Below are 27,298 nucleotides of genomic sequence, written 5' to 3'. Positions count from 1 at the left end.
ATGCGTTCTGTCTCCTAGAGATGAACGCGCTTTGGTGCGAAAAGTGCGAATCAATCCCAGAACAACAGAAAAGACCTTGTGAAGATGCTGGAGGACACAGCTACAGTAAAAAAAAGTCCTATATCGACATAACCAGAAAGGCCGCTCAGCAAGGAAGAAGCCACTGCTCCAAAACCCCCATAAAAAAGCCAGACTACGGTTTGCAACTGCATATGGGGACAAATATCGTACTTTTTGGAGAAATGTCCTCTGGTCTGATGAAACAAAAATAGAACTGTTTGGCCATAATGACCATCCTTCTGTTTGGAGGAAAAAGGTGGAGGCTTGCAAGCCGAAGAACACCATCCCAACTGTGAAGCACGGGGGTGGCAGCATCATGTTGTGGGGGTGCTTTGCTGCAAGAGGGACTGGTGCACTTCACGAAATAGATGGCATCATGAGGAAGGACAATTATGTGGATATATTAAAGTAACATCTCAAGACATCAGTCAGGAAGTCGCAAATGGGTCTTCCAAATGGACAATGACCTCAAGCAGACCCAAGTTAAACAATTTAAAGGCAATGCTACCAAATACTAATTAAGAGTATGTAAACTTCTGACCCACTGGAAATGTGATGAAAGAAATAAAAGCTGAAATAAATAATTCTCTCTACTATTATTCTGACATTTCACATTCATAAAATAAATTGGTGATCCTAACTGACTTAAGACAGGGAATTTTTACTAGGATAAAATGTCAGAAAAACTGAGTTTAAATGTATTTGGTTAAGGTGTTTGTAAGAGCATGGCCTCTTGCTATAGATCTAATTGGTCTACAGTAGCTGCAGCTGAGAGTTTATCCAAAAAAGTTTATCCAGGAAAATCAAGAGCCCACTTGTGGACGGGGCAATTCTACCTTGTCTTCAGCTTAGATTGTTGACAATCTAATAACATATCTTATTTGGAAAGATGTTCAGTAAAGTACCAGAAAAATGGGCCTCCCGGGTGGCGCAGTGTTCTAAGGCTGTGCCACCAGAGATTCTGGGTTCGAGCCCAGGCTCTGTCGCAGCCGGCCGCAACCGTGAGGCCCATGGGGCGGCGCACAATTGGCCCAGCGTCGTCCGGGTTAGGGAGGGTTTGGCCGGCAGGGATATCCTTGTCTCATCGCACACTAGCGACTCCTGTGGCGGGCCGGTCGCAGTGCACGCTGACCAGGTCGCCAGGTGTACGGTGTTTCCTTCGACACATTGGTGAGGCTGGCTTCCGGGTTGGATGTGCATTGTGTCAAGAAGCAGTGCGGCTTGGTTGGGTTGTGTTTCGGAGGATGCATGGCTCTCGACCTTCGCTGTCACGGCCGTCGTAGGGAGGAGACCAAGGTGCAGCGTGATAAGCGTACATTCTTCTTTATTTTAAGAATGAACACTGAACAAAACTAACAAAACAACAAAACGAACCGTGAAGCTATACAAAGAGTGCTGAACAGGCAACTACACATAGACATAGAACCCACCAAACCAAAAGGGAAAATGGCAACCTAAATATGATCTCCAATCAGAGATAACGATAAACAGGTGCCTCTGATTGGGAACCAATTCAGGCCACCATAGACATACATATGCCTAGACTTACAAACACCCCTAGACATACAAAAACCCTAGACAATACAAAACAGGCATACCCACCCTTGTCACACCCTGACCTAACCAAAATAATAAAGAAAACATAGATAACTAAGGTCAGGGCGTGACATTCGCTTCTCCCGAGTCTGTACGGGAGTTGCAGCGATGAGACAAGACTGTAACTACTACCAATTGGATACCACGAAATTGGGGAGAAAAAAGGGCTAAAAAAATAAGATATGTAAATGAAATTACCAGAAAAATGTCCATTGTGCTTATGTGAGTTTGCTTCCATCCACAAATACACAGCCTGAACTAGCCATCTCAGTTACTGAATGCAGTCAGCAAAACAATCTACAATGATTGGGTCATGCATTAATTCATGACCAGGAAATGACTGACTCCATTGCCAGTGAACTGTCTTTATTCCCCCACTCTAGAGTAGAACCTCTGCCAACTGTAGAAGAAGTTGAAAAGCTTTGTCAGAGTACAGCACTGGGAAACTGTGGCCAGGATTAAATCAAAGGCGCATTGTCGACAAGTCCACTGCACTTGACTTGTAAAGACAATTAACACTTGGGCTGACATCCGTAGCCTTTACCATGAAAGCTATATGCAAACATCAGGGAAATTGTCTTTAAAGGCATTTTGTTGGCAGTGCACTGCTTCAGCTCAATGTCAAAGAGCTAATGTTCTTAGATTCAGCAAATCACCAGATATATTTTTTTATAGAAAAAGCTACAGTATTTCTACCAAATATCCGGCGTAAGAGGCATAGGACAACTCAATTTTGTGTCCTTCAGGCGTGTCTTTTGCTATTTACAGATGAAAGGAAACTTAATATCAAGGCTACCAAAATTAAAAAAGTATATCTTCATTACAAAATGGTATTAATGTAGTGTGACCCCACAGGTCTGCAATGCATTTAATTAAATGATGGACAATAACTCCATGAAAAAGTGGGGAGACTGTTTCAGTTACGCATGGAATACCATGTACAATATCTCACTGGGTTTCCAGCCTTTTGAAATATATTCAAACATGTGGCTGCAAACCACCTTTGGAATACACACAACCCATCATTTTCCTTAGAGAGACCTCGTGGCACTGATGATTTCAAATTGATTCCTGAAAATATTACCTTTTCCCCTCCTTTCTACTCCATGGAAGCCTATTCCTCCTAACCAGCACCATATGTCCTGGATGGCTTTGGACACTTTGGAATTCACTTTAGCCTTTTTAACAATAGCATCTACATCAAAACGCTGAACTGTGTCAAGTAGGCACTGGCCCCTGGAAGCTGTCCTAGAGAACCATGAATAGTGGCATGGCTCCATTGTCCTTCCAGACATGCAGTTACCCAGAACATGATGTACTGTTTCAAACAGTAAACTTTGGTTTTAGAAGTGGGGTTTTAGAAGTTATTATATATTTTTTATCCAGTCAGATAAACATTCCAAACAACCTACCTGACTGCTTGGAGGTGTCCTCGTGGTCTTAAAGCACACCGTTGCCTCATTTTGTATCACATTCAAATTATAATACTGGGGGGGACAAAAATGTGATTTCAGAATGTGTGTGGGGGGGGGGGGGAGGGGGAGTCCCCAGTGAAAGTTGCACCCATGGTTTCAAAGACATCTCTATATTCCACCCCACTTGAGTTCTCTTCACATTTCTTGGTTTTAGATTTTTATCTCCACAGTGAGACGTTTGGGGAGAACCAAGAGAGTGACGGGGGAAACAGAAGCCAACTGTCTGAGGCTGAAACTCTGACAACCTGCAGAACGATACCCCATTGTGTTTTGGCAGTATCTCCATATCCTATTACGACCATTGGAGATTGTGTATTCTCGTCTCACACTGCTTTAAAGGCAGAGGGATTCCCAAATGATTAAATGTGTCCTAAAAGTACATAAGTGTCACTGTTCAAACAAATAAACTGCTGGAACATTAGGCCTTGACTCATGAATTACAGCTCACAGGATCTTTTTTTCACTCAAAGTACTGTGTAAGTGTGCTCTCATTTTGACAGTGATTTATAGTTCATCTTTTGACAAATGTGTTGGCAGCTGTTTTGACTTATTGTAGGGACTAAACGTTAGTGAGGACCTCTGACCCGTGGAACATAGAGGACACAGAACATTGGAGTTAATTCATCCTTTTGATAAAGTGGTTCATAGCAAGTGTTATCTAACGCATTGTGATCACATTCAGTCATTCATGTATTCAGAAAGGCTGTTTTATTAAAGAGCCATAAGCTGCCATGAATGCTTATAGAACGTTTCTATAATCCATTATATGTGTGATATAAGCATTCATAATTTTACATTTACATTTAAGTCATTTAGCAGACGCTCTTATCCAGAGCGACTTACAAATTGGTGCATTCACCTTATGATATCCAGTGGAACAACCACTTTACAATAGTGCATCTAACTCTTTTAAGGGGGGGGTGGGGGGTTAGAAGGATTACTTTATCCTATCCTAGGTATTCCTTAAAGAGGTGGGGTTTCAGGTGTCTCCGGAAGGTGGTGATTGACTCCGCTGACCTGGCGTCGTGAGGGAGTTTGTTCCACCATTGGGGTGCCAGAGCAGCGAACAGTTTTGACTGGGCTGAGCGGGAACTGTACTTCCTCAGAGGTAGGGAGGCGAGCAGGCCAGAGGTGGATGAACGCAGTGCCCTTGTTTGGGTGTAGGGCCTGATCAGAGCTTGAAGGTACGGAGGTGCCGTTCCCCTCCCTCCGTAGGCAAGCACCATGGTCTTGTAGCGGATGCGAGCTTCAACTGGAAGCCAGTGGAGAGAGCGGAGGAGCGGGGTGACGTGAGAGAACTTGGGAAGGTTGAACACCAGACGGGCTGCGGCGTTCTGGATGAGTTGTAGGGGTTTAATGGCACAGGCAGGGAGCCCAGCCAACAGCGAGTTGCAGTAATCCAGACGGGAGATGACAAGTGCCTGGATTAGGACCTGCGCCGCTTCCTGTGTGAGGCAGGGTCGTACTCTGCGAATGTTGTAGAGCATGAACCTACAGGAACGGGTCACCGCCTTGATGTTAGTAATGTACTATACTGAGGTGGATAGAGGGTCATATTTTAGTTAGAACCCTTTCGTATTTTATCCCGGAGAGGTAGAAACAAACTCAACGCAAACTCAAGCAAAGAGAGAGCGAGCACTGTGTCAATTTGATAGAAAGCATGACCCAATATTATTTGAGCTCAAAAGATACAGCAAAGGGTGGGTTAAATAATAAATTGGTACCCACATTCTATTTCTCACTTTATTTCTTCATTCCTTCCTCTCTCTCTTTCTCGCTCTCTCTCTCTCTTTCTTTCTTTTTCTCCATTGCACCATCCCATCCCTCCCTATATTTTTCTCCCTCAAATGCCTTACCCTTTCTTTCCACTGCAACAAAAAGCTAGTGATGATGGAATCAGAGAGAACATCACTGGAGAGAACTCTGTTTCTCTGGCACCTCATGAACTTGTGAACATTCCAATCACACAGTGTGCTTGTTAGTCCCATTTTCTGTCCACACTTCTTTGTCATCAGAAAATACAGGCTGGGTTGATTTTTTATGAGGGACCTTTCATTAAATGCCTTATTTGCTAAACACTAAAAGCAGTATGCGATTGCTGTTCATTTGAACAGTTTGCCTCTATAATGAGTTTCATGTGTGAAAATATATATATATATTTTAACAGGGTTTCATAAAAATGCTGTAGACATTCACCATGGATCAACAAAATCAGTTATTTAAATTCTCGTAAAACTGGAATGCAAGTATGGATGTTCTAAATAAGATGCAGCTTCCTTAAAACTTCTTATGGCTGGGGGCAGTATTGAGTAGCTTGGATGAATAAGGTGCCCAGAGTAAACTGCCTGCTACTCAGTCCCAGAAGCTAAGATTTGCATATTATTAGTATATTTGGATAGAAAACACTCTGAAGTTTCTAAAACTGTTTCAATGATGTCTGTGAGTATAACATAACTCATATGGCAGGCAAAAACCTGAGAGAAAATACAACCAGGAAGTGGGAAATCTGAGGTTTGTAGTTTTCAACTCATTGCCTATCAAATATACAGTGTATATGGGGTCATATTGCACTTCCCAAGGCTTCCACTAGATGTCAACAGTCTTTAGAACCTTGTTTTATGTTTCTACTGTGAAGAATGAGGGAATGAGAGCTCTTTGAGTCAAGTGCCTGGCATGAGCTGATCGTGCCTGGCATGAACTGATCATGCGTGCTCCCGTGAGAGCGACCTGCGTTCCATTGCATTTCTGAAGACAAAGGAATTCTCCGGTTGAAATATTATTGAAGATTTATGTTAAAAACATCCTAAAGATTGATTCTATACATCGTTTGACATGTTTCTATGAACTGTAATGGAATTTTTTGACGTTTTGTCTGACCTGCGCGTCGTGAATTTGGATTTGTGAACTCAAGGCGCGAACAAAAAGGAGGCATTTGGACATAAATTATGGACTTTATCGAACAAAACAAACATTTATTGTGGAACTGAGATTCCTGGGAGTGCATTCTGATGAAGATCATCAAAGGTAAGTGAATATTTATAATGCTATTTCTGACTTTTACTGACTCCACAACATGGCGGATATCTGTATGGCTTGTTTTTGTGTCTGAGCTCTGTACTCAGATTATTGCATGGTGTGCTTTTTCGGAAAAGCTTTTTTCAAATCTGACACAGCGGTTGCATTAAGAAGAAGTTTATCTAAAGTTCCATGCATAACACTTGTATTTTCATCAACATTTATGATGAGTATTTCTGTAAATTGATGTGGCTCTCTGTAAAATCACCGGATGTTTTGGAAGCAAAACATTACTGAACATAACGCGTCAATGTAAACTGAGATTTTTGGATATAAATATGAACTTTATCGAACAAAACATACATGTATTGTGTAACATGAAGTCCTATGAGTGTCATCTGATGAAGATCATCAAAGGTTAGTGATTCATTTTATCTCTATTTCTGCTTTTTGTGACTCCTCTCTTTGGCTGGAAAAATGACTGTGTTTTTCTGTGACAAGGTACTGACCTAACATAATCGTTTGGTGTGCTTTCGTCGTAAAGCCTTTTTGAAATCGGACACTGTGGTGGGATTAACAACAAGTTTATCTTTAAAATGGTGTAAAATACTTGTATGTTTGAGGAATTATGAGATTTATTTTGTTTGAATTTGGCGCCCTGCACTTTCACTGGCTGTTGTCAAATCGATCCCGTTAACGGGATCTCAGCCATAAGAAGTTAAGTGGTTGCATTTGTACTTAAACAAAACAAAAATTGTGAGAGAGAAAAGTCTATTAAAATAAGCTTAAAATACGCCACAATGCTGGGTATATGAATCTAACTGGCAAACCATTTTAGCACAGAAAACGTGAAAAGGCATAATTTTCCCAAGGGGCAACATGTGGTCTTGGTATAATTTCCTGAAGGAATCAACACTGCTACTCCGTCAACTAGATCCTCAACATGGCAATATTTGATATTATTATTTTGGAAACAGAAACTTAAATATAACCTCAACATCATTATTTAACAATTAGGCACAAAAACGCTGTGGCAATAGTAATACTTTTTGCATCTCCGGAACTATTTCACAGAATCAGTTCAATGTAGGCTAACTCTAAATAAGCACAACACAAGGTATTGAGGTATTGGGTAAACCAGCATTGGAAGAAGTGGATGTCATAACATAATGACCTACTTACCATTAGTCCTAGCTCTCCTGGGGTCCCGGGATCTCCCTGTATAAATATAAAATGCCCAATTAGTAAAACACAGATAAATGGAGAGATTTGTTCTACTTCAATGACTTGAAATTACAGTTGGTGGTAAATAATTGGATTGGATTTGGAATATTCAATTATTTATATTTTTTAATAAGACATTTGGTTATGAAGATTTGGATTTGAAATGTGGGTTATGCAGATCGATGTTAGTGTTCAATACAGAGGCAAATTCATCAGTTTATCAATGATACAGTTTCTAGATAAAAATAAACAATCCACATCTGAATTAGGTGTCCATCCATCCTTTTGCATCTAGTGTACTCTACTGTGAATAGCAATTGATTCAAATTAATAGCTCTGTATTGGTGCAGTTCTGGGCTTTATGTAGGTACGGCCATGCGACACCTGTCCGATTCGGCCCTATGTAGCTGGTTGTTGGCCATTGTGGAAAACTGGTGCCCTAGAGTGTAATAGGTTAAATCTGCAATGGCACTACAGCTAAACATCTTTATTTAGACATATTCTGTCATTTGTAAAAGTTCTTAAAAGTGACGAAGTATATAATATCATAGTATATATATCATTGGAATCAGTAGACTTCAGGTAACACTTACATAACTTTTTTGTGTAAAATATAACTTTATATTTAAAACACCACTGAATGTAAAAATATCACAACTTCTCGATTTCTGATGGTTTTTCATAATTGTTGCGATCATAAAGGCAATAAACAAAGGCCATATGGCTTTGGCCATGTAGACCCAACACAGGGGAAGCCATTACCTAAAACATACATGCAGGTAAAATGTATCTTCACCATTAATCTTTATGGGGCGCTATAGACCAACCAAAGGCCAATCTGAAATGGTACTTTATCAGGTTTTATGGTACATATCTATGGAGTTAGTTAATGAATTGGCATTTGTGGCGCAAATCTCATTCCAGTCATGGGACCGATATTACAGTGGATCCTCCTTTAAAAGTTGCGAGCTTACACCGCGGGACTTAGAGGTACCCAGCGTCACGCCTTCATTGCTCCAGACCACCACAAGGGGTAGTTAGAGCACCCATTATGCATTTGGGTCCCAAGGTTTTTATATGACCAATCATATCGAGTGGTTCCAATGACGAATTTGACGCGGGCCACCCGTCCCTGGTGACTTCAGCAAAGATGGCTGACAAAACATTACGGGGAAGCAAATGTATGTAGTTATAACGTCATAATGAGTCAAGCAAAAAATGTACAATTGAGAGGAATATGTTAGTTCATGTAGAGACAAACGATTGTGCATATTTTTTTGCCATAAAGCTAATTTACGAAAATCGATATTTAGCAAGTTTTGTTCAGCCATATCCAATACCAGGTGTATCAAACTCATTCATTGTAGCAAGCAGGGAGCAGGTTTCGAACCCTCAACATTCTAGCCCGAAGTCCAGCACGCTATCAACTGTGCCCAAATGTATTAATTGGGGTTGGAGCTGATTGTGGCTAAAAACACTATCAAATAGGATCCTCAACGTGGAAAGGGGAAAAAGTATGATTATTCGTTTTTCACCAGCATAGCAGGATGGGCTATTAGCTGAACAATAGACTATTCAACCTTTACTAAAGAATTGTCTAATAGCCGAGCTAGGTGTGAACCCCCCCCCCCTCATTTTCAGTACTATCTATAAAAAGCAGCCGAGATGCGCAATAGGTTTCTAAAAAGAGGCTATTCATCCAATGTGTGGATAAAGTTCTTAATTTGGCATTGGGGAAAACATGAGATGAACTGCTACAAAAAAATATCCACTATAGCTAAAAAACTATCTGTAATGTTCACAACTATATATACTTTGAACTAGCGAAAAGTGGGAGATGCGGTCAAGAAACACTGGCATGTTTTATTTTGGAAGGTTTTTTTGTTTTTCATGGAATAGAAACACCATAATATTAATCAAATTAATTAAGCAAGTACCAGTCAAAGGTTTGGACACAGCTACTCATTCGAGGATTTTTCTATATTTTACTATTTTCTACATTGTAGAATAATATTGAAAACATCACAACTATGAAATAACACATATGGAATCAGTTAAGAACACATTCCTATTTACAAGGACAGCCTACTTCTTCCTCCCCAATGAGGATTTGAACCCCAGTCTCCCGGGTGCCCCGCATTCTGTAGTACAGACATGGCCTGCTCTCCTTTATGTAAGGAATTAGGCACTTTCCCATGTTTACTACAGTATGTATTGTAGACTGCACAGTAGCCTAATAAACAAATAAACACATTTCGATAATAAAATAATGATAAAAAATACTCTTTAAAAATGCAGATGTTGATTTAGTTATGGATCCATAATGAATTACTATGGGAATAAATATTCCTGATTTACAGAAATATTGGAAAAAAGTTGTCTATTAAAGGCAAACAATTTAGAATCCTCCAATCCTGTAGCCTACTCCCGACCGTCATGTTGTACATCGCCATATTTTCCAATCCATCCTAATGGAAACCCTAAGGGTTTCGTATTTTGTTTTTCTCTGAATAGAAACACCATAATATTAATCAAATTAATTAAGCCAAATTTCTTAAAATCAATCCCATATACTATGTTATTACAAAAAAGGTTTTAAATTCCCAGTAATGCCAGTACCGAATACTATCAAATGCTTCTCAAAGATGCCCTCTGGTGGTCAAACTAGCAATAACTTGCAGTAACAGAAAATATGGCTGAGAATTAAATGACGTGCTACAGAATTATGCGGCAGCGCGTGAAAAATGCTAATTTCGGTCACATGACTTGAATGGGATTTGTGCAACAAATGCTAAAATATTATTATTTGGAAACAGTGCCAGGGAAACTAAACCAAAGCATGGATTACTGTCATACCTTGACCATAGACTGCTTACAGGGTAAGGAAAACAAAATGTAAGTCTGTAATTTTGGTGAACTATCCCTTTACATGTCAATTTCATATTTAAGACCAACCAAAAGCTGATCTTAGTGGCAAGGCAAGTGGTTATGGCATCGCTTTTGCCAGCGGAAGAGCACAGTAGCCTAATCAGTAGCCTATCACCAATGTTTTATTAAAATATCAACTTTTGGAGCAGCAAAACAATCAACATTTATATTGGATAATTTTTTGTCCAGGTTCTGTGAAAGATTTGTACTCATTATGTGCGATGCCCATTGAATAAAACATGTCAGTGACTGTAGAAAGCCCGTTTAGAAACATGAAGTTGTTAATAAAAAGACGGCTTATTGTTTTGCATTCATAATTTTGTTTTAAAAATGCATCTTCCACTTTCCTCTGATATACGGGCAATCAGAAGCAATTTCGTTTGTGTTACATTCATTAAAGGGGTTTCCCCTTTGTGCCATTTCCCAGGCCAAGGACTGTACTGTACCCATACAAACATACAATACTGTACTCACCGGCAGACCTGGCACTCCCCGGGGCCCATCCTTGCCTGTGTCCCCTGGTGGCCCTCGGGGGCCAGGGGGACCTGGGGGTCCAGGAGGCCCTGGTGGACCTGCCGAACCCTGATCTCCCTGTAGAGCAATGCAACAAGTCAAATCATTATATTAAATGGCTTCAAACTTTTAGATAAATAATGAAGACATTAGTAGAGCAATCATTAGAACTAATAGTGAAATTAGTAATCCATTGGGCATGGAAAACCTTCATAGGGAACATGAAGGGAAGTTTACAACTCTTACTTTAGTGTCTCAGATGTTAAGTTAATAACACTGGAGTAGGAGTTTAGAAATTAATTAATTAATTTAGTAACATTTTCTAACTGGTCTATATCTGAAATGTTGTTTAAAATAATTGCTACTTGGAGTATTCCCAAATATAATTTCCCAGTTTAATTAACAAATTTGTCTACACTAAGCTTTGACAAACATCAATAGTAAGTGTCAGATTTTCATTAAGATGAATCTAAAACATTCTGCAAATTCATTCTTTAGTTACAAGTGACAATGTATGAAGATCATTACTAAATGTATGCTTCTAGAATTTCCTCTAAGATGACAGAATGGGCAGCAGCGTGTTTCTGATAGGTCCAACTAAAGGATGGCATGCAAACTGAGGAATGAACAAGGAGAAGTTGTCAGGTGATAAACCCCTTCGGAGGAACGATAAAGACGAGCAAGGACAGCCACTACCTTAATAAGCCGCCGCTTTATGAGCTGCTGGTCAGCAGAAAGAAAGCCATGATTGATCTTAGGGAAGACCATCTGAGCGAGCAGGTGTGTGAGGTCAAGAAGTTGAAGTTCAGAGGTAAGTGAGGTTGGAGGAGGATGAGGTCCCAGAAGAAAAAGAGGAAGGAGTCAAAGGGCAAAAAATAGATTTGATTAGACGTTGCGTCACAAGACCCAACTAAGCACCTTCATAAATGGGGAGAAATCCACACTTTTCCACCACAGTGGCTTTGGAAGTCTGGACTTAATTTTGGAGCCAGAGCACATAATTACCACCTTAGGGATGCTGGGTTCGCAGATCCTGGAAAAATGGGGACTTCTCCTCTGTGGAGGCACTGACATCATCACAGTAGTGCTCAGTGCCAAGCCAGACCCCCGGAGGTGCACACACAGAGAGATGCATGGTTGACCTTCTGAAGGTCAATTTTTTACACTGTGTTTTTTAAGTTGGGCAAGTATCTCTGGCGCTGTCCATTGGTATTATCTCAAATGATCCATTACTAGAAATACCTAAATATATTGGAGTTGAACTTGTGTGATTGAAATATGGAAATCATACAGTTCAGGATATACAGTAGATTTAGCACTAAATAGCCCACTGAAAATTATAACTTGTATTTAGAGATTTGCAGTGAACCATGGTTATGGGATTTAAAAACATTTTGCCACTTTGGTTTATTGTTTAATGTTCCTTGCTAAGTTCCTTCCATTCATTCAGCATCAATGGACATTAGCCAGACCATGTCATGGTTCGAAAAATTACAATTCTGGTCGTAATCAACTACACATTACTGGGTTATAAAAAGCTACCTTGGATTTCAACAGGGCCCTGGCATTTTGCATGAAAAAGCAACCCCTCGGGTAAAAGACTTTGTGGCACTGAGTGGACGATTATGGCCCTGATTAACTACTGTGCCTGGCCCTGGTCTGTCATTCGGGCCAGCAGTAAAGGCTCGACAGTGATGCATTCATTCTCAGTGTGTGTCAACCAGGGGTCAGACTGAGCAGCTAGGCCACACCAACAAACCTTGACAGTCAGGATCTGATTGCTGTGCAAAGCAGCCAGTGTAGGGAGACCAAGCAATCCCTAAAAGGACATACAGCACAGGATTGCTCAACACAGACAAAACATAGAGAGCTCCAGACACAACACAATCAAAGTTATGAAAACATCCATAACAGCGGAGTAGTCAAGCTATCTGTTCCACATTTCATTGACTTCAACAGGCCATGAAAAAGTGAATGGCTTTAATTGTTTTGTCTCCCCAATATTTAAAAAAAATGTAATAATGGACTTAAATGTTTCATTTATCTCTGTAAGACACTGAAAACCAGTTTGAGGATATTTTAATTACACTGTAAGGAATTGTACTACATGCCAACAACATAAAATGTTATTTTGAAGCAATTCACTTTAATGATTGTCTTTAAAGTGTGCCAAACACCTGTCAATGCAATTGCCACACAAAATGATTTGTCAATGAACAAAGTCCAGGTCTTTTTTCAAACCAAATCTTTTGTATTTTACCATATCGTACCTATTTTAATTATACCATATTTTATTTGTATTTACCATATCATGGAATCCAAATGTAACCTATATAATCACTTGATTCCAAATGTACGCAAAGGGTTCAATATGGCTTGTTTCTCTTTATCTGTTGGATCAGTAACACACCTAGACATAGGTTGAGAATGCCAGCAAAGCAAAACATTAAATTGTTAAGAGTGTTTGTATCGAAGGGGAAAAAATACTTTCTGTGGAAATTCAATAGAATATTCAAACCAAATTGCTTTGCTTCGTAAAAGCTCTGATACAATCTTGAAAAGTGAACAATGAAGATATGACATGCTTCACTTGTGCTGCCACCTTGGGCTAGAGTATGTTAGAATCATGAATGATTCGATACATTTGCCGGGAGACAGTGGGACTTAGCATTGATCCCCCACCTTTAATGAGATGCCAGAGGTCTGTGTAAGCTCTCATTATACACTGCTGACTTGGCCAGAGTCTAGCACTGTCAAGCTCACTGACACTGTCTGTGTGTTCAAGCCAAGTCTCCTTGTTGTGGGAAAATAAATTATCATCTGACTTCAGAGTCAGCCAAAAACTGCAATTTTCTTCAATGCATCAAATCCACTCACATTAGATGTGGGACAGTGCACTCGCCACATTGTACTGTGGCTGCATTCATGGATATGGGTGACAATGGTAATGACATTGGTGGTTGACTGATATTCCCAACCATTTGCTAATCACTTTTTGTATTTCTCTCTGAATAGGATGTTGAATATTTGGTAGAGTAACATTACCATGTATTTGCCTACAGCAGGATGATTGCAGTTGTAGTAAGCAAAATGACTGATATGGAGAGAATTAGCTCCACAATGAGATGGGTGCAGACAGCAGGCTGTTAGCCAGCCTGCCAGTTTAGAGGCGTCTGCCACTAGGACAGTCAGTGTAGTCAGCTCAGCTTTCCCTATTCAGACCATGTCTGTGCTTCGATCTAGGTCAGGCAAAACTAAACATTGCGGTGTTCGCTTTAGCAATCTCACTGGAATAAATTCCTCCTCCATTCCTGTCATTATTGAAAGAGACTTTCATAATATCTCACATCTCAAAATAGGACTACTTAATGTTAGATCCCTCTACTTCCAAGGCAGTCATATTCAATGAACTAATCACTGATTATAACCTTGATGTAATTGGCCTGACTGGAAATGTACTGTGTTAAATGAGGCCTCTCCTCTTGGTTAGACTAGTGACCATATCCCTTGCGCATCCCATAAAGGTGGAGGTGTTGATAAGATTTACGACAGCAAATTTCAATTAACGAAAGAAATGACAGCATTTTTGTCTTTTGAGCATCTAGTCATGAAATCAATGCAGCCTAATCAATCACTTTTTATAGATACTGTTTACACTTATACACTTTTACTTATACAGAGTTCCTCACTGATTTCCCTGAATTCCTATCAGACCTCGTAGTCATGGCAGATAGTATTAACATTTCTGGTGACTTCAATATTCACATGGAAAAGTCCACAGACCACTCGAAAAGGCTTTCGGAGGCATCATCAACTCAGTGGCTTTTGAACAAACATGTCTCCGGACCTACGCATTGCCACGGTCATACTCTGGATCTAGTTTGGTCCCATGGAATAAATATTGTGGATCAGAATGTTTTTTCTCATAATCCTGGACAATCGGACCACCATTTTATTATGTTTGAAATAGGAACAAATAATCTGCTCAGACCCCAACCTAGGATTCTCAAAAGCCATGCTATAAATTCTCGGACAAACCAAAGAGTCCACACTCACAACCAAGGGCGTCTGAGTTCAAAAATCAGGACCTCAGTGTAACCTTGCATAATACCCTAGATGCAGTCGCAAAAAACATTCGTCTCAAGAAATTAGCTCCCTGGTATACAGAAAATACCAGAGCCCTAAAGCATATTGGAACGGAAATGGCCTTCCACCAACCTGAAAGTCTTCCAACTAGCTTGGAAAGACAGGACCGTGCAGTATCGAAGTGCCCTCACTGCTGCTAGATCAGCCTACTCTTTCAACCTGATTGAGGAGAAGAAAAACAAACCTAAATGTATTTTTTATATTGTCGCAAAGCTAACTAAAAAGCAGCATTCCCCAAATGAGGATGGCCTTCATTAACTTCTTCGCCGAAAAGAACATGATCATTAGAAAGCAAATTACCACAAATTATTTATCCAAAACTCAGTTGTCCTGAGTCTGCACACTGCCTGGATTTAGGATTAACGGAGACACTCAAGTTTTTCAATCCTGTATCTCTTGACACATTCCCGAAAATAGCCTCAACATCTTCCAGCTGTCTACTGGATCCTATTCCAACTAAACTACTGAAAAAACTCCTTCCTGTGCTTGGCCCTCCTATGTTGAACATAATAAACATCTCCCTATCCTCCGGATGTGTACCAAACTCACTAAAAGTGAAAGTAATAAAGCCTCTCCTGAAAAAGCCAAATCTTGACCCGTTTTTTTTTTTTAACTAATCGGCCTATATCGAATCTCCCATTCCTCTCAATTTAAAACAAAATAGCTGTTGCGGAGCAACTCACTACCTTCCTGAAGACAAATAATGAATATGAAACGCTCCAGTATGGTTTTAGACCCCATCATAGTACTGAGACTGCACTCGTGAAGTTGATAAATTACCTTTTAATAGCATCAGACCAAGGCTCTGCATCTGTCCTTATGCTCCTAGACCTTAGTGCCACTTTTGACACCATTGATCCCCACATTCTTTTGGAGAGATTGGAAATCCTAACTGATCTACACGGGCAGGTTATTTTCTGGTTTAGATTGTATCTGTTGGAAAGATATCAGTTCATCTCTGTGGATGGTTTGTCCTCTGACAAAACAATGGTACTTTTTGGTGTTCCTCAAGGTTCCATTTTAGGACCACTATTGTTTTCACTAAATATTCTACTTTTTTGTGATGTCATTCAGAAACACAATGTCAACTTTCACTGCTATGCGGACAACACACTGTACATTTCTATGAAACATGGTGAAGCCCCAAAATTGCCTACCCTGGAAGCCTGTGTTTCAGACATAAGGAAGTGGATGCCGGCAAATGTTTTACTTTTAAACTTGGACAAAATAGAGATGCTAGTTCTAGGTCTCAAGAAACAAAGATATCTGCTGTTTGATCTGACAATTAATCTTGATGGTTGTAAAGTAATCTCGAATAAAACTGTGAAGGACCTCGGCATTACTATGGACACTTATCTCTCTTTTGACGAACATATCAAGAATATTTCAACGGAAGCTTTTTTCTATCTTCATAACATTGCAAAAATCGGAAACTTTTTGTCAAAAAATTATGCAGAAAAGTTCATCCATGCTTTTGTCACTTCAAGATTAGACTACTGCAATGCTGTACTCTCCGGCTGCCCAGATAAAGCACTAAATAAACTTCAGTTAGTGCTAAATACGGCTGCAAAAATCTTGACTAGAACCCCAAAAATCGATCATACTACTCCATTGCTAATCTCCCAACAATGGCTTCCTGTTAAGGCTACGGCTGATTTCAAGGTTTAACTGCTAACATTTGCATGGACTTGGTCCTACTGTGCATACCTACACGTATGCCACGGTCACAAGACGCAGGCCTCTATATACTGACCCTATTACTGGGGCTGAGTCACTGATTCCCCGGTATCCAAATAGCAACTCCAGTGTAGATTTGGCTTTGTTTTGTAGGTTACTCTCCTGCTGAAAGGTGATTTCCTTTCCCAGTGTCTGGTGTAAAACAGACTGTAGAAGGTTTTCCTGTAGGATTTCTACAGTGCTTAGAACCATCCCATTTATTTTGATCCTGAAACACTCCCCAGTATCCATCATGGTATAGGTATGATTAACATCAGCAAATACTGAGGAGTGTTTCAGGATAAAAATAAACGGGATGGTTCTAAGCACTGTCAAAATCCTAGAGGAAAACCTTTCAGCAGGACAATAACCTACAAGGCCAAATCAAGGCCAAATCTATGCTGCAGTTGCTTACCAAGAAGACAGTGAATGTTCCTGTGTGGCCAAGTTACAGTTTTGACGTAAATCTGCTTGAAAATATATGGCAAGTGTCACGTCTACTCCCGCTCCCCCTCTCCGGCACTCGATGTTGCCAGTTTATTCATTATTACGCACACCTGCCACCATCGTTATGCGCACCTGCGCTTCATGAGACTCACCTGGACTCCATCACTTTCCTGATTGCCTCCCCCTATATCTCTCACTCCCTTTGGTTCTTTCCCTAGGCGTTATTGACTTTGTTTCTGTTTCATGTCCGTGTGCTTTTCGTGTTTCTTGTTTTGTTCAATGTTCCGTTATTTATTAAATTCCCTTCCTGTACTTGCTTTCTGACTCCAAGCGTACACGTTACAGAATAACGCCTCTCCAAAGGGAAGCAACAGGGAGTTGGGGACGTCTGGGGACGTCGGGTCCAAGTGTCGCTGCCAAATCAACCGGGGATGCCTTAGCTGGCTCGTCAGGATTCCATGCCTCAGCTGGCTCGACAGGTTCTCAAGCCGCAGTTGGCTCGTCTGGCTTCCGCGCCTCAGCTGGCTCTACAGGTTCCCGCGCCTCAGCAGAAGCGACCGGCCCGCTCCTGGTCTTCGGGACCGTCCCTCCCACCATCGTTATGTGCACCTGCCCTTCATGTGACACACCTGGACTCCATCACCTTCCTGATTGCCTCCCCTATATCTGTCACGCCCTTTGGTTCTTTCCCCAGGTGTTATTGATTCTGTTTCTTGTCTGTACGCTTTTCGTGTTTCTTGTTTTGTACTATGTTCTATTTATTATTACATTTGCACTCCCTGTTCTTGCTTCCTGACTCCCAGCGTACACTTTACAGCAAGACTTTAAAATTGCTGTCTAGCCCCAACAAATTGGCAGAGCTTGAGCTCTTATAGATTTACAGAAGACGACTCACAGCTGTCAAAGTTGTTTCTAACTTGGGGAGCTGAATACTTACATTTTAGTTATTTAATTTTTTGTATTACTCTTTGACATTACAGAGTATTTTGTGTAGATTATTGACTAAATCGATTTTAATCCCACTTTGTAACACAATCCAAAAGGTCTGAATACTTTTGCAAGGCACTGTAAGTGGTTATGAGCTGACCTGACCCCTCTGACCCCTTTTACCAGGTGAGTTGACTGAGAATAAATTCTCATTTACAGCAACAAAACACTATAAAGTTACAAAACACTATAAAAATACATACACTACATATACAAAAGTATGTGACCACCCATTCAAATGAGTGGATTCGGCTATTTCAGCCATACCTGTTACTGACAGTTGTATGAAATTGAGCACATAGCAATGTAATCTCCATAGACAAACATTGGCAGTAGAATGGCCTTACTGAAGAGCTCAGTGGCTTTCAAAGTGGCACCGTCATAGGATGCTAGTTCGTCAAATTTCTGCCCTGCTAGAGCTGCCCGGTCAACTGTAAGTGCTGTTATTGTGAAGTGGAAATGTCTAGGAGCAACAACGTCTCAGCCGGGATATGGTAGGCCACACAAGCTCACAGAACGGGACTGCCGAGTGCTTAAGCGCGTTAACATTATTTGTCCTCGGTTGCAACACTCACTACCGAGTTTCAAACTGCCTCTGGAAGCAACATCAGCACAATAACTGTTTGTTGGAAACTTCATGAAATGGGTTTCCATTTGCTGAGCAACCACACACAAACCTAAGATCACTAGGATGGAAACACCACTCCAGCCGACGCTTGGCATTGCGCACAGTGTTCTTATGCGAACAGTTTTTGTTCTGACGTTGCTTCCAGAGGCAGTTTGGAACTCGGTAGTGAGTGTGTTGCAACCGGGACAGCAGTCCCATTCTGTGCGCTTGTGTGGCCTACCACTTCGCAGCTGAGCCGTTGTTGCTCCTAGACATTTCCACTTCAAAATAACAGCACAGTTAGCAGGGGCAGCTCTAGCAGGGCAGACATTTGATGAACTGACTTGTTGGAAAGGTGGCATCCTATGACTGTGCCACGTTGAAAGTAAAAATATATATGTTTTCTCTATAATACTACTACCACCTAGCAATTTGATGAAGTTGGCTTTAGCTAGCCCAGATAGGTTCCCAATCTCCCACCCTCATAACTAACAACAAATAAGCCATTTCATGCTATCAATCAAGTAGCTAGCTTGTCTAATTATCTTAGCTGGCATGTCCGCTGGCAAGGTTGGTAGACTTTAGAAAAGCAAGCAGTAACTAAATAAGACTCAAATTCCTTTCAATCTTTTACCCAGATTTTAGCAGAGATGCAGATAACCATATTTTGTTTCTTTAAAACAAGAACCACCAGTCAGGAGGATACAGGCAGCTCAAGAGGTATGCTTACATTTTATTCTTTTTTTTACATAGAATTAAGCATAATGATTATGGTCCTAGATTGCATTAAAAAGCTGTATCAGGTCTTTGAAAAATTCAAAAATCTCAAACCCCCCCAGTAATCCTCATGTACTTTGTGCCCCTCAGATTTTTGGGGTGCATGACGCCCCTGGATATCATCATAGTCTAAGACCAGAATGAATGTCGACTGAATTATTTGCTTTCTGCTATTTAATGAAAGGCATGACCTATTCCTGTAATATAAGCACATTTTAATTCTTAACATCTTAACTAACTCATCAACATGCTTTTTGAAGGAAAGCCTATCATCAATCCAGAATCCTAGATATTTATAAGCTGGGAAACGATCACTGTGGACACCATCCAATGTATGTATGCATAAATCATCAGATACATTTGTATGTGATATGCAAAATAACATATACTTGGTTTTACCTGCATTAACTACCAATGTCAGTTCAACAAAGGATTTCTGCAAGGCAATAAAGCCAGACTGAAGCTTTGAAATAGCCTGGTCAGCTTTGGGGGCAATAGCATACACAATAGTATCATCTGCAACAGTACAAGTGAAAGTAACTTTTTTTACAGATTAAACAATATTGTTAACGTAAAAAGAACCAGAGCAAGAATCAATCACTGTATCAAAGGGTGTCCGTTAAATCATTTTCAAATCAGCTACACGCCAATTGAAGAAAGCCACTGAATAAGTGATGAGTGATCCACAGTGTCAAAAGCCTTAGACAGCTACTATATATAAAAAAGGGCAGCACAGTATTTATTCCTTTCCATACAATAAATAATGTTGTTTAAATCCATAGAGGTAGCAGACATGGTGCTATGACCATGATGAACAGTTAGTCTACATTTCGTTGTTAAAAAGGATCTAAGTTGAGTATTTACCAATAATTCTAAGATTTTAGCTAGGCAAGAGAGTTTGAAAATGTGGCGATAATTATTTAGGTCACACGGGTCACCACTTTTATGAAGGGGGTGTATATGGGCCGCATTCCAGACCCTGTGGATGGAACCAGAAACCACCGTCAGGTTAAACATGTGTTAAAGGACATCTCCACCACTTTTAACATTTGGGTTGTTATTTTCAAGAATTAAGTGATGTCCTACACAGTTTTAGTGTAATTCTATGACTTAATGTCTATTGACTGTTTAATGATGAGCGAAGCGGGAAATTGCTTCTCTGTCATGTTTTCAAGTGGGCTCCCTGAGTTGCCTAATACAAAAAATTATGGACAGTCGTTTTCAGCAACCTATATAACCCGTCTGTAGTTTTGATCATATTGGAACTCCCTGCTACAGTATACAGTATATTGCTCTGGTTGTCTTTGCACAAAAAAAGCGTTAAAACTATCCTTGGAATCCATTTGGAAAAACCATATCCCTGGAATCTTTGGCCCACTACTTCGGCGAGGGAGAAATACAGTCACACAAAGTCACATTCAACAGCCAATCAAAAAATTACAAGAAAGAGCAAACCACATACCCGCGGTCCTTGGTCGCCTTGATCCCCCTGCAAGGGGCAGAAAGAATTTGTCTTGAAATACATGTATTAACCAGACACACACACACACACACAAACACACACACAGAAGAAAGGAAAAATAATATAGTCAGCCTCAAATATTAATTGTGGTTGAGAGTAAAATCACTTATGATAACACAGACTGACGTGAATAGGGTTGAGGGGAAGGGGGAGTGGGACAGTGATCATTGATCATAGAGTAAAATGAATACATGACCAATCTCTTTATACCTCACCACACATTTAAGACGTGCCAATTCTTAGTCAAATTTTTGACTGGCACATCCTCAGACGGTGTACTTTATTCAACTTAGGTGGGTGATTTAACACGGTTGCTGTTTTAACATTGAACAGAAAAAGGCTGAAGTTGAACGAGGCCAAACAAAATGCAAGTGTATCCAATTACCAACTGTCAGTTAGCTACACTAGTATAAACCTCAACTTTTGAATGACCCATTCTGCATTTCTGTTATTTACTGTACGTGTTGTGCCCTGATCCCATAGGGCAACGCACAATTGGCTCAGCGTCGTCCGGGTTAGGGGAGGGTTTCGCCGGGGTAGGCCATCATTGTAAATAAGTATTTGTTCTTAACTGACTTGCCTAGTTAAATAAAGGTTAAATAAAAATGATCGACAATTTGTTGATGAGGTACATTGAGTTATTAGAGGGGTCTGACTGAACAGCAAGGATTGATAGTAAACAGAACTTTCATTAAACACGAATACCAACAACTGTCAGTTATATATCTCAAAAAATGAAATAATATATACGCCCTGTTAGAGCCACACGGATGCTTTGCAATGCCTGCTAGTCGAGTAAGACAGAGGAAAACCAGAGCAGCCTATTTCCATTGTGTGTGAATTAAGCGTGGAACGTCAACCATTTTCATGGTTTAAATATTCCAAAGCAAGGCGCATGGGTACATATTGGTCCCCAAGTTCAACAGACTTATAAAGATACAGTGTGGTTATTTCTCATCGGCTGCCATTTTATGGAGGGATGTTCAGGAAGCATTTAAGCACTTCAGTTCGGGCCCTGGTGTTAAGTCATTAAGTCAGTGGATTTGTGAACGATGTGAATATTTAAATATTCACAACTGAGACTTGAGGTAGGTAGGACTTCAATTTTTAAATGGAACTTTAGAATACCATACAAAACTACATTATTTATGGACACATTTGATTAGGGAATAAAGTAAAGTCATACGTTAATGCTTTTGACCCCAAAATGTATTGTAAGAAAGGGTGGGAAGCCAAGGAATTTAGATCATGTCCATCCACTGCCAGAGAAACCAAAGAAAGTTAGCCCTTGGAAAGTAATACATTCATTATGCATTGAACATATGAATAAAACATTTGTTTACCTACCTTGTCACCCTGTAGACCAGGAGGACCCTATTGGGCGGAAAAACATTTAATTAAAAAAGTAAAACATTTTATACATATTCATAGCATTACAAAAATGTACAGTCAAAGCTGCAAACTGAATGCAAAACAAGGCCATGTGCATAAATCCAGCAATATCCAACAAAGTTCTGACAAGTGGTATGGAGAAACTATATATGCTCTTCACAATGGGAACACCTACTTTTTACACAATTGCTTTTGAAAGGTAAGTTCTACATTCCAAAGTCAGTCATTCAATGTATGAAAAGCTCCTGGGTGGGCCCTGTAAAAGGTAATGGGTGAACAGTTGTATTTTAAGGCAGGATGCCTTCGTATTCTCAGTAATAGACCTAATGAGGTCACCCAGTGTTTTTCAACATGTTTTGTTCCAGGAACTGGCACGCTGGGGTTTCCCTCCTTTGAGCACCACGTACAGTAAAACTGGCATTTAAACTCGAATAAAATCAGTGTCAGCTCACTAACTGACCAACCGGTCTGCAACATTGTACCTACCGGAGGTTGAGAAACACTGTTCTAATGCAGTCCATGTCATTGATCGTCGGCCCATTGGTCAGTGCTTGATTGAGCTTGTGTGGCTTAATGGACTATTAGAATAGTCCCAAAACGATAAATCCCACCCATCTGATGGAAGGCTAGATCAAACTTTTAATGTTTGATCTAGCCTTCCACCAGACAGGTGGGGTTTATAATTTTCAAAAGTATTTGAACCCAGGTCGGCTGACTGTTGTAGTGGAATGCACATGTTGAGCATGTTGTTTATCTGGCTCAAGACCATTGGTTGAATTGAAGGGTTGATGTGATTTTGTCGTCAAATAAGTATGTTTGTGGTTTAAAATTAAGGCAGCATCAGGAAAATCATGACCAGTGAACTGTTCCATAATACCAAATCATCAAAGCTGCATGTTCGCAAGCACTAATGGATTTTGTCCAGACATGGCAAGAGACCTTCAGCTTAAGTATAAACCTCCGAAAAAATATGACTGGTAGTGCACTGACTGTAATAATCTGTAGATTGATTGTATACAAATGTTGACCTGTGTTTGTGTATGTGTTCTCACTGGCCCAGAATAGCAAGCCAACAGACACAGACTTTGTGGTGGTACATTAATCGCACAAATCGTAAGGTCTGGAATGAAAGTGATCCAGAGATATTTCAGCAGCCTTTCTCTTCAGCCAACACTGTGCTAAGGAAATAGAGCTCGAACAGGGTCTTCACCCTTTCAGCCCTTCCACACCGTTCTGTTGTGTGCAGGGCCCACTCTTATTGGAGTACAGTGATCCCAGTCATTTTGGGTGAGTGGCAGCACCAATCGGATTAATCCCATGTCCCCAATGGTATTGAGAGGGAGGTCCCGGCTCAGGGGAACTGTAGTTTTTCTCACCTGTAGTTTTCCTAGCCCACACCTTTAAAGCTAAGACACACCAGTAGGATTGTCAAATGTTTACTTGGCACCTCTGAACAGAATGTCGGCAGTCAATCTCTTTTTGTGTTCACACAGCAAAGACCATGGAAGTCGTCAGCTACTCCAAACCAAAAGGTGGCAGTAGCGTTGTTTGGCAATGCAGATGTATTGTGTGTATTGCTTATGGTCTCGATTCCAAGCTATCTGCACTGATGTTGCTATTTGTAGAAAGCCCTTGTTAATACTAGCCAGATGGCAACAGTGAAATTACTATCTAACAAGATTTCGAAGAAACAATTTCATTCACTCTCCATTATCCCATACTAGCTAACGTTAGCATATTCACAAGCTAGCACAACATAGCTATCTAGTTAGCTAGCTAAGGACATGCACTAACTCGGCCGCTAACACAGGCAGCTGTTTCATGGAAACTAGCTAATACATTGTGATTTAATTATGTCAATACTAGCTAGAGTGGTTAGCTAGCTTGGAATAACTATTTAGTGTTTTATGCATTGTGTTTGTAACGTAAACTCACTCACTTTTGTACATCGCCTTGGTCCGTACAATTGACCTTATTTTAGCACCCCAAAAACGTAATACTTCCAGATCAACTGTAATGTCAATTGTAAAGCACAATTTCTCCCCTTTCCAACAAAGTCAATGACATGCCCTCCACGCTGCAGGAAGAAGGCAATGAGCCCCGTCTGGTCTTTTTAAAAATGGCGGGTGGGGAAGAGAAACTAATGCGTGATAGTGAGAAGGAGAGATATCATGTGGAAACATTGCTTTTTTTCACTCGATCTGTCCAACTTATCACCTTATCGCCTCTAAAATGTAAATAAAACACTATAAAGAGTTTATATAATGTGTCATTACATACCTATTTGAAGGTTTGTGTCGAATTTTAATCGGGTTTTTAAGGCGGTGCTAAAGTGATCTTCAGAAGTAAACATTGCCTTTTGAGAGTGATGATCGCTTGCAGTGACGACGCAAAAAATGACTAGGTATCCCCCCTTACCCCCGTCACTGTCCATTTCTTGTTTTTAAACAACGAGAGAAGTGCTACACCTGGTGGAGAGAGATTATAAGACAGAAATAGTTGCTTTACACGTGCTGTACGTTACGGCATGACACGTCACGATGTAACGGAGGGTCAGTTTTTTTCTACTTTTCTCCAATACTATAGAGCCATTACCATGTCGATCAACGCTTGAATAGAAACGTAGTTCACAACTCAGATTTTGAAGTCAGCACAGTCGCTACAGTCCCATTAGTTTTTTTTGCAGCCTCGTTTGAATGTCGCGGTTGCGCACATTTGTACGGAATGGGGTGAGTTTACGTTACACTTAGCTAACTACCATACAATAGCCTACATTGCATATGAAGTGTGACTGGTTCGTCTATGGATGTACCGAGAAAATGCCCGCCTTTTTTGTTGGCTCCTCCGCTCTCTGACTGGCTCAAAGTCAAGTTGTTGGCCACTGACAAGCACTGCAATTATACATTAATGGTTGCTTTGCTGGCCCCTCAAAGAGGCATAATATACAGAGAACATGGGTAGGTATTCTGACGTGAGATCTGTACACCCAACTATGAGTCATTTAGTCATTTATTGATGTCATATTTTCAAGAAAATACAGCATTCAGTATTCAAATCTCAAGGCAGAATAATGCAGATGGTCTATGTGCTCAATTAAAATAAGTGCCATTGCAACATAGAGCACGTTTATCCCCTGGGGAAACAGTGGGAAACACTGGTGTACTCTAGACCCTCAAGCCAGACATACAACTGAGCCATGTTTGGACAAGAAACATGGTTGGACGACAAACATGTTTCAACTGCATTCCTGTAGTGCAATGTAATTAGCCAACAATAAATCAGTCGGAGTTTTCATTGTAAGGGAAACTATTGGGGAAAATGTAGATACCATTGACCAGCTGTTGCCACAAATTTATAAAATGCTGGACAAAAAAATTATAAAAAATTACCGATTGCAGTTTTAACGCAAGTCTGTTTTACATGTTTTGTTGGCAGAATAGCGCGGCCTCGACACTTAGACGCCAATGCCATGCCCTTTGGACATCTACATTTTAAACAGTCTAATAAAAGCCATTTAATATACACCACCACAAATGAATCCATTATTTTGTTTATGGCAGATCTTAAGAAACAGGATACAAAAAAATGTATTTCAAAAGAACAGAATAGCATACTTTGAGTTTAATGTAGCTTATGTTACTGTGCTTAGTCTACATGGCTATGCGCCATGACAATGAAATCAAAAAGTTAATTTGTTAATTTCGCAGACAAGACACGCTTATATTCCCCTGCCCTTATCACAGTCAACACACATATATTTTATAGTAAGAATGCAATCACAATATAACAGAATAAAATATAATTTTTCCTAAACAAACTATTGCTGAGTGTCGCAAGTCCTCACGTTTGGAATGAGTTGATCAGGTGGTTATTCTACAAAAAACTGTTATATTGAATAATTTTTTTAGAGTTGTTTGCCAAATGTAGTGTGTTAGAAACCTTAGAGTCTGCTCTTTCCGATGGTCTATAAGAAATCAAAAACTCTGGGCTGCATGGAACTCTGTAGGAGGATTTGAATAAAAGCATGTTCTCCGTTCCCTGCCTCTGTGTCAATTACAATTTCATCCACAATTTGTCAACTGATAATATTATAATCCAACAGACTATTGTAACTGCATGTCTAGATCTACACTGTGTACAAAACATTAAGGACACCTTCCTAATATTTAGAATATTGAGTTGCACCCCACCCCCTTTTGCCCTCATAACAGCCTCAATTAGTCTGGGAATGGACTCTACAAGGTGTCGAAAGCATTCCACAGGGATGCTGGTCCATGTAGACTCCAATACTTCCCACAGTCATGTAGATTCCAATGCCTTTGGGTGGTGGACCATTCTTGATACACACGGGAAACTGTACTACCATACCCCGTTCAAAGGCAATTAAATATTTTGCCCTCCCCATTCGCCCTCTGAATGGCACACATACACAATCCATGTCTCAATTGTCTCAAGGCTTAAAAAATCATTTGTTAACCTGTCTCCTCCCCTTTATCTACACTGATTGAAATTAATTTAACAAGTACGGGGTCATAGCTTTCACCTGGTCAGTTTATTTCATGGAAAGAGCAGGTGTCCTTAATGTTTTGTAAATTCAGTGTATTATTATATGTATGGAATTAGTTGTATGAAATTAGTTTCAATATACACTATATATACAAGAGTATGTGGACACCCATTCAAATTAGTGGATTTGGCTACTTCAGCCACAGCCGTTGCTGACAGGTGTATAAAATCGAGCACACAGCCATGCAATCTCTATAGACAAACATTGGCAGTAGAATGGCCTTACTTAAGAGCTCAGTGACTTTCAACGTGGCACCGTCATAGGATACCACCATTCCAACAAGACAGTTTGTCAAATTTCTGCCCTGCTAGCGCTGCCACGGTAAA

General features: G+C 40.3%; 1 protein-coding gene across 1 annotated transcript in view; it reads right to left on the bottom strand.

The window, feature by feature from the left end:
* Window positions 1-22,382, bottom strand: part of LOC139561875 (collagen alpha-1(XXV) chain-like) — a 136,609-nt gene extending 114,227 nt beyond the window's left edge. The window contains exons 1-5 of the mRNA XM_071379247.1: window positions 22,361-22,382; window positions 20,954-20,980; window positions 11,508-11,579; window positions 10,773-10,889; window positions 7,329-7,364 (exon numbers count right to left, since the gene is read on the bottom strand). Of these exons, the coding sequence (XP_071235348.1) occupies window positions 7,329-7,364; window positions 10,773-10,889; window positions 11,508-11,579 (225 nt within the window). The 5' untranslated portion in view covers window positions 20,954-20,980; window positions 22,361-22,382. The remainder of the gene's footprint in view (window positions 1-7,328; window positions 7,365-10,772; window positions 10,890-11,507; window positions 11,580-20,953; window positions 20,981-22,360) is intronic.
* Between the last annotated feature and the right edge of the window lie 4,916 nt (window positions 22,383-27,298).

This window comes from Salvelinus alpinus, chromosome 31 (genome assembly GCF_045679555.1).
Source record: "Salvelinus alpinus chromosome 31, SLU_Salpinus.1, whole genome shotgun sequence".
In the NCBI taxonomy this organism is placed as follows: Eukaryota; Metazoa; Chordata; class Actinopteri; order Salmoniformes; family Salmonidae; genus Salvelinus; species Salvelinus alpinus.
Note: the sequence above shows the minus strand (reverse complement) of the source record. Positions and strands in the feature narration are given on the sequence as shown.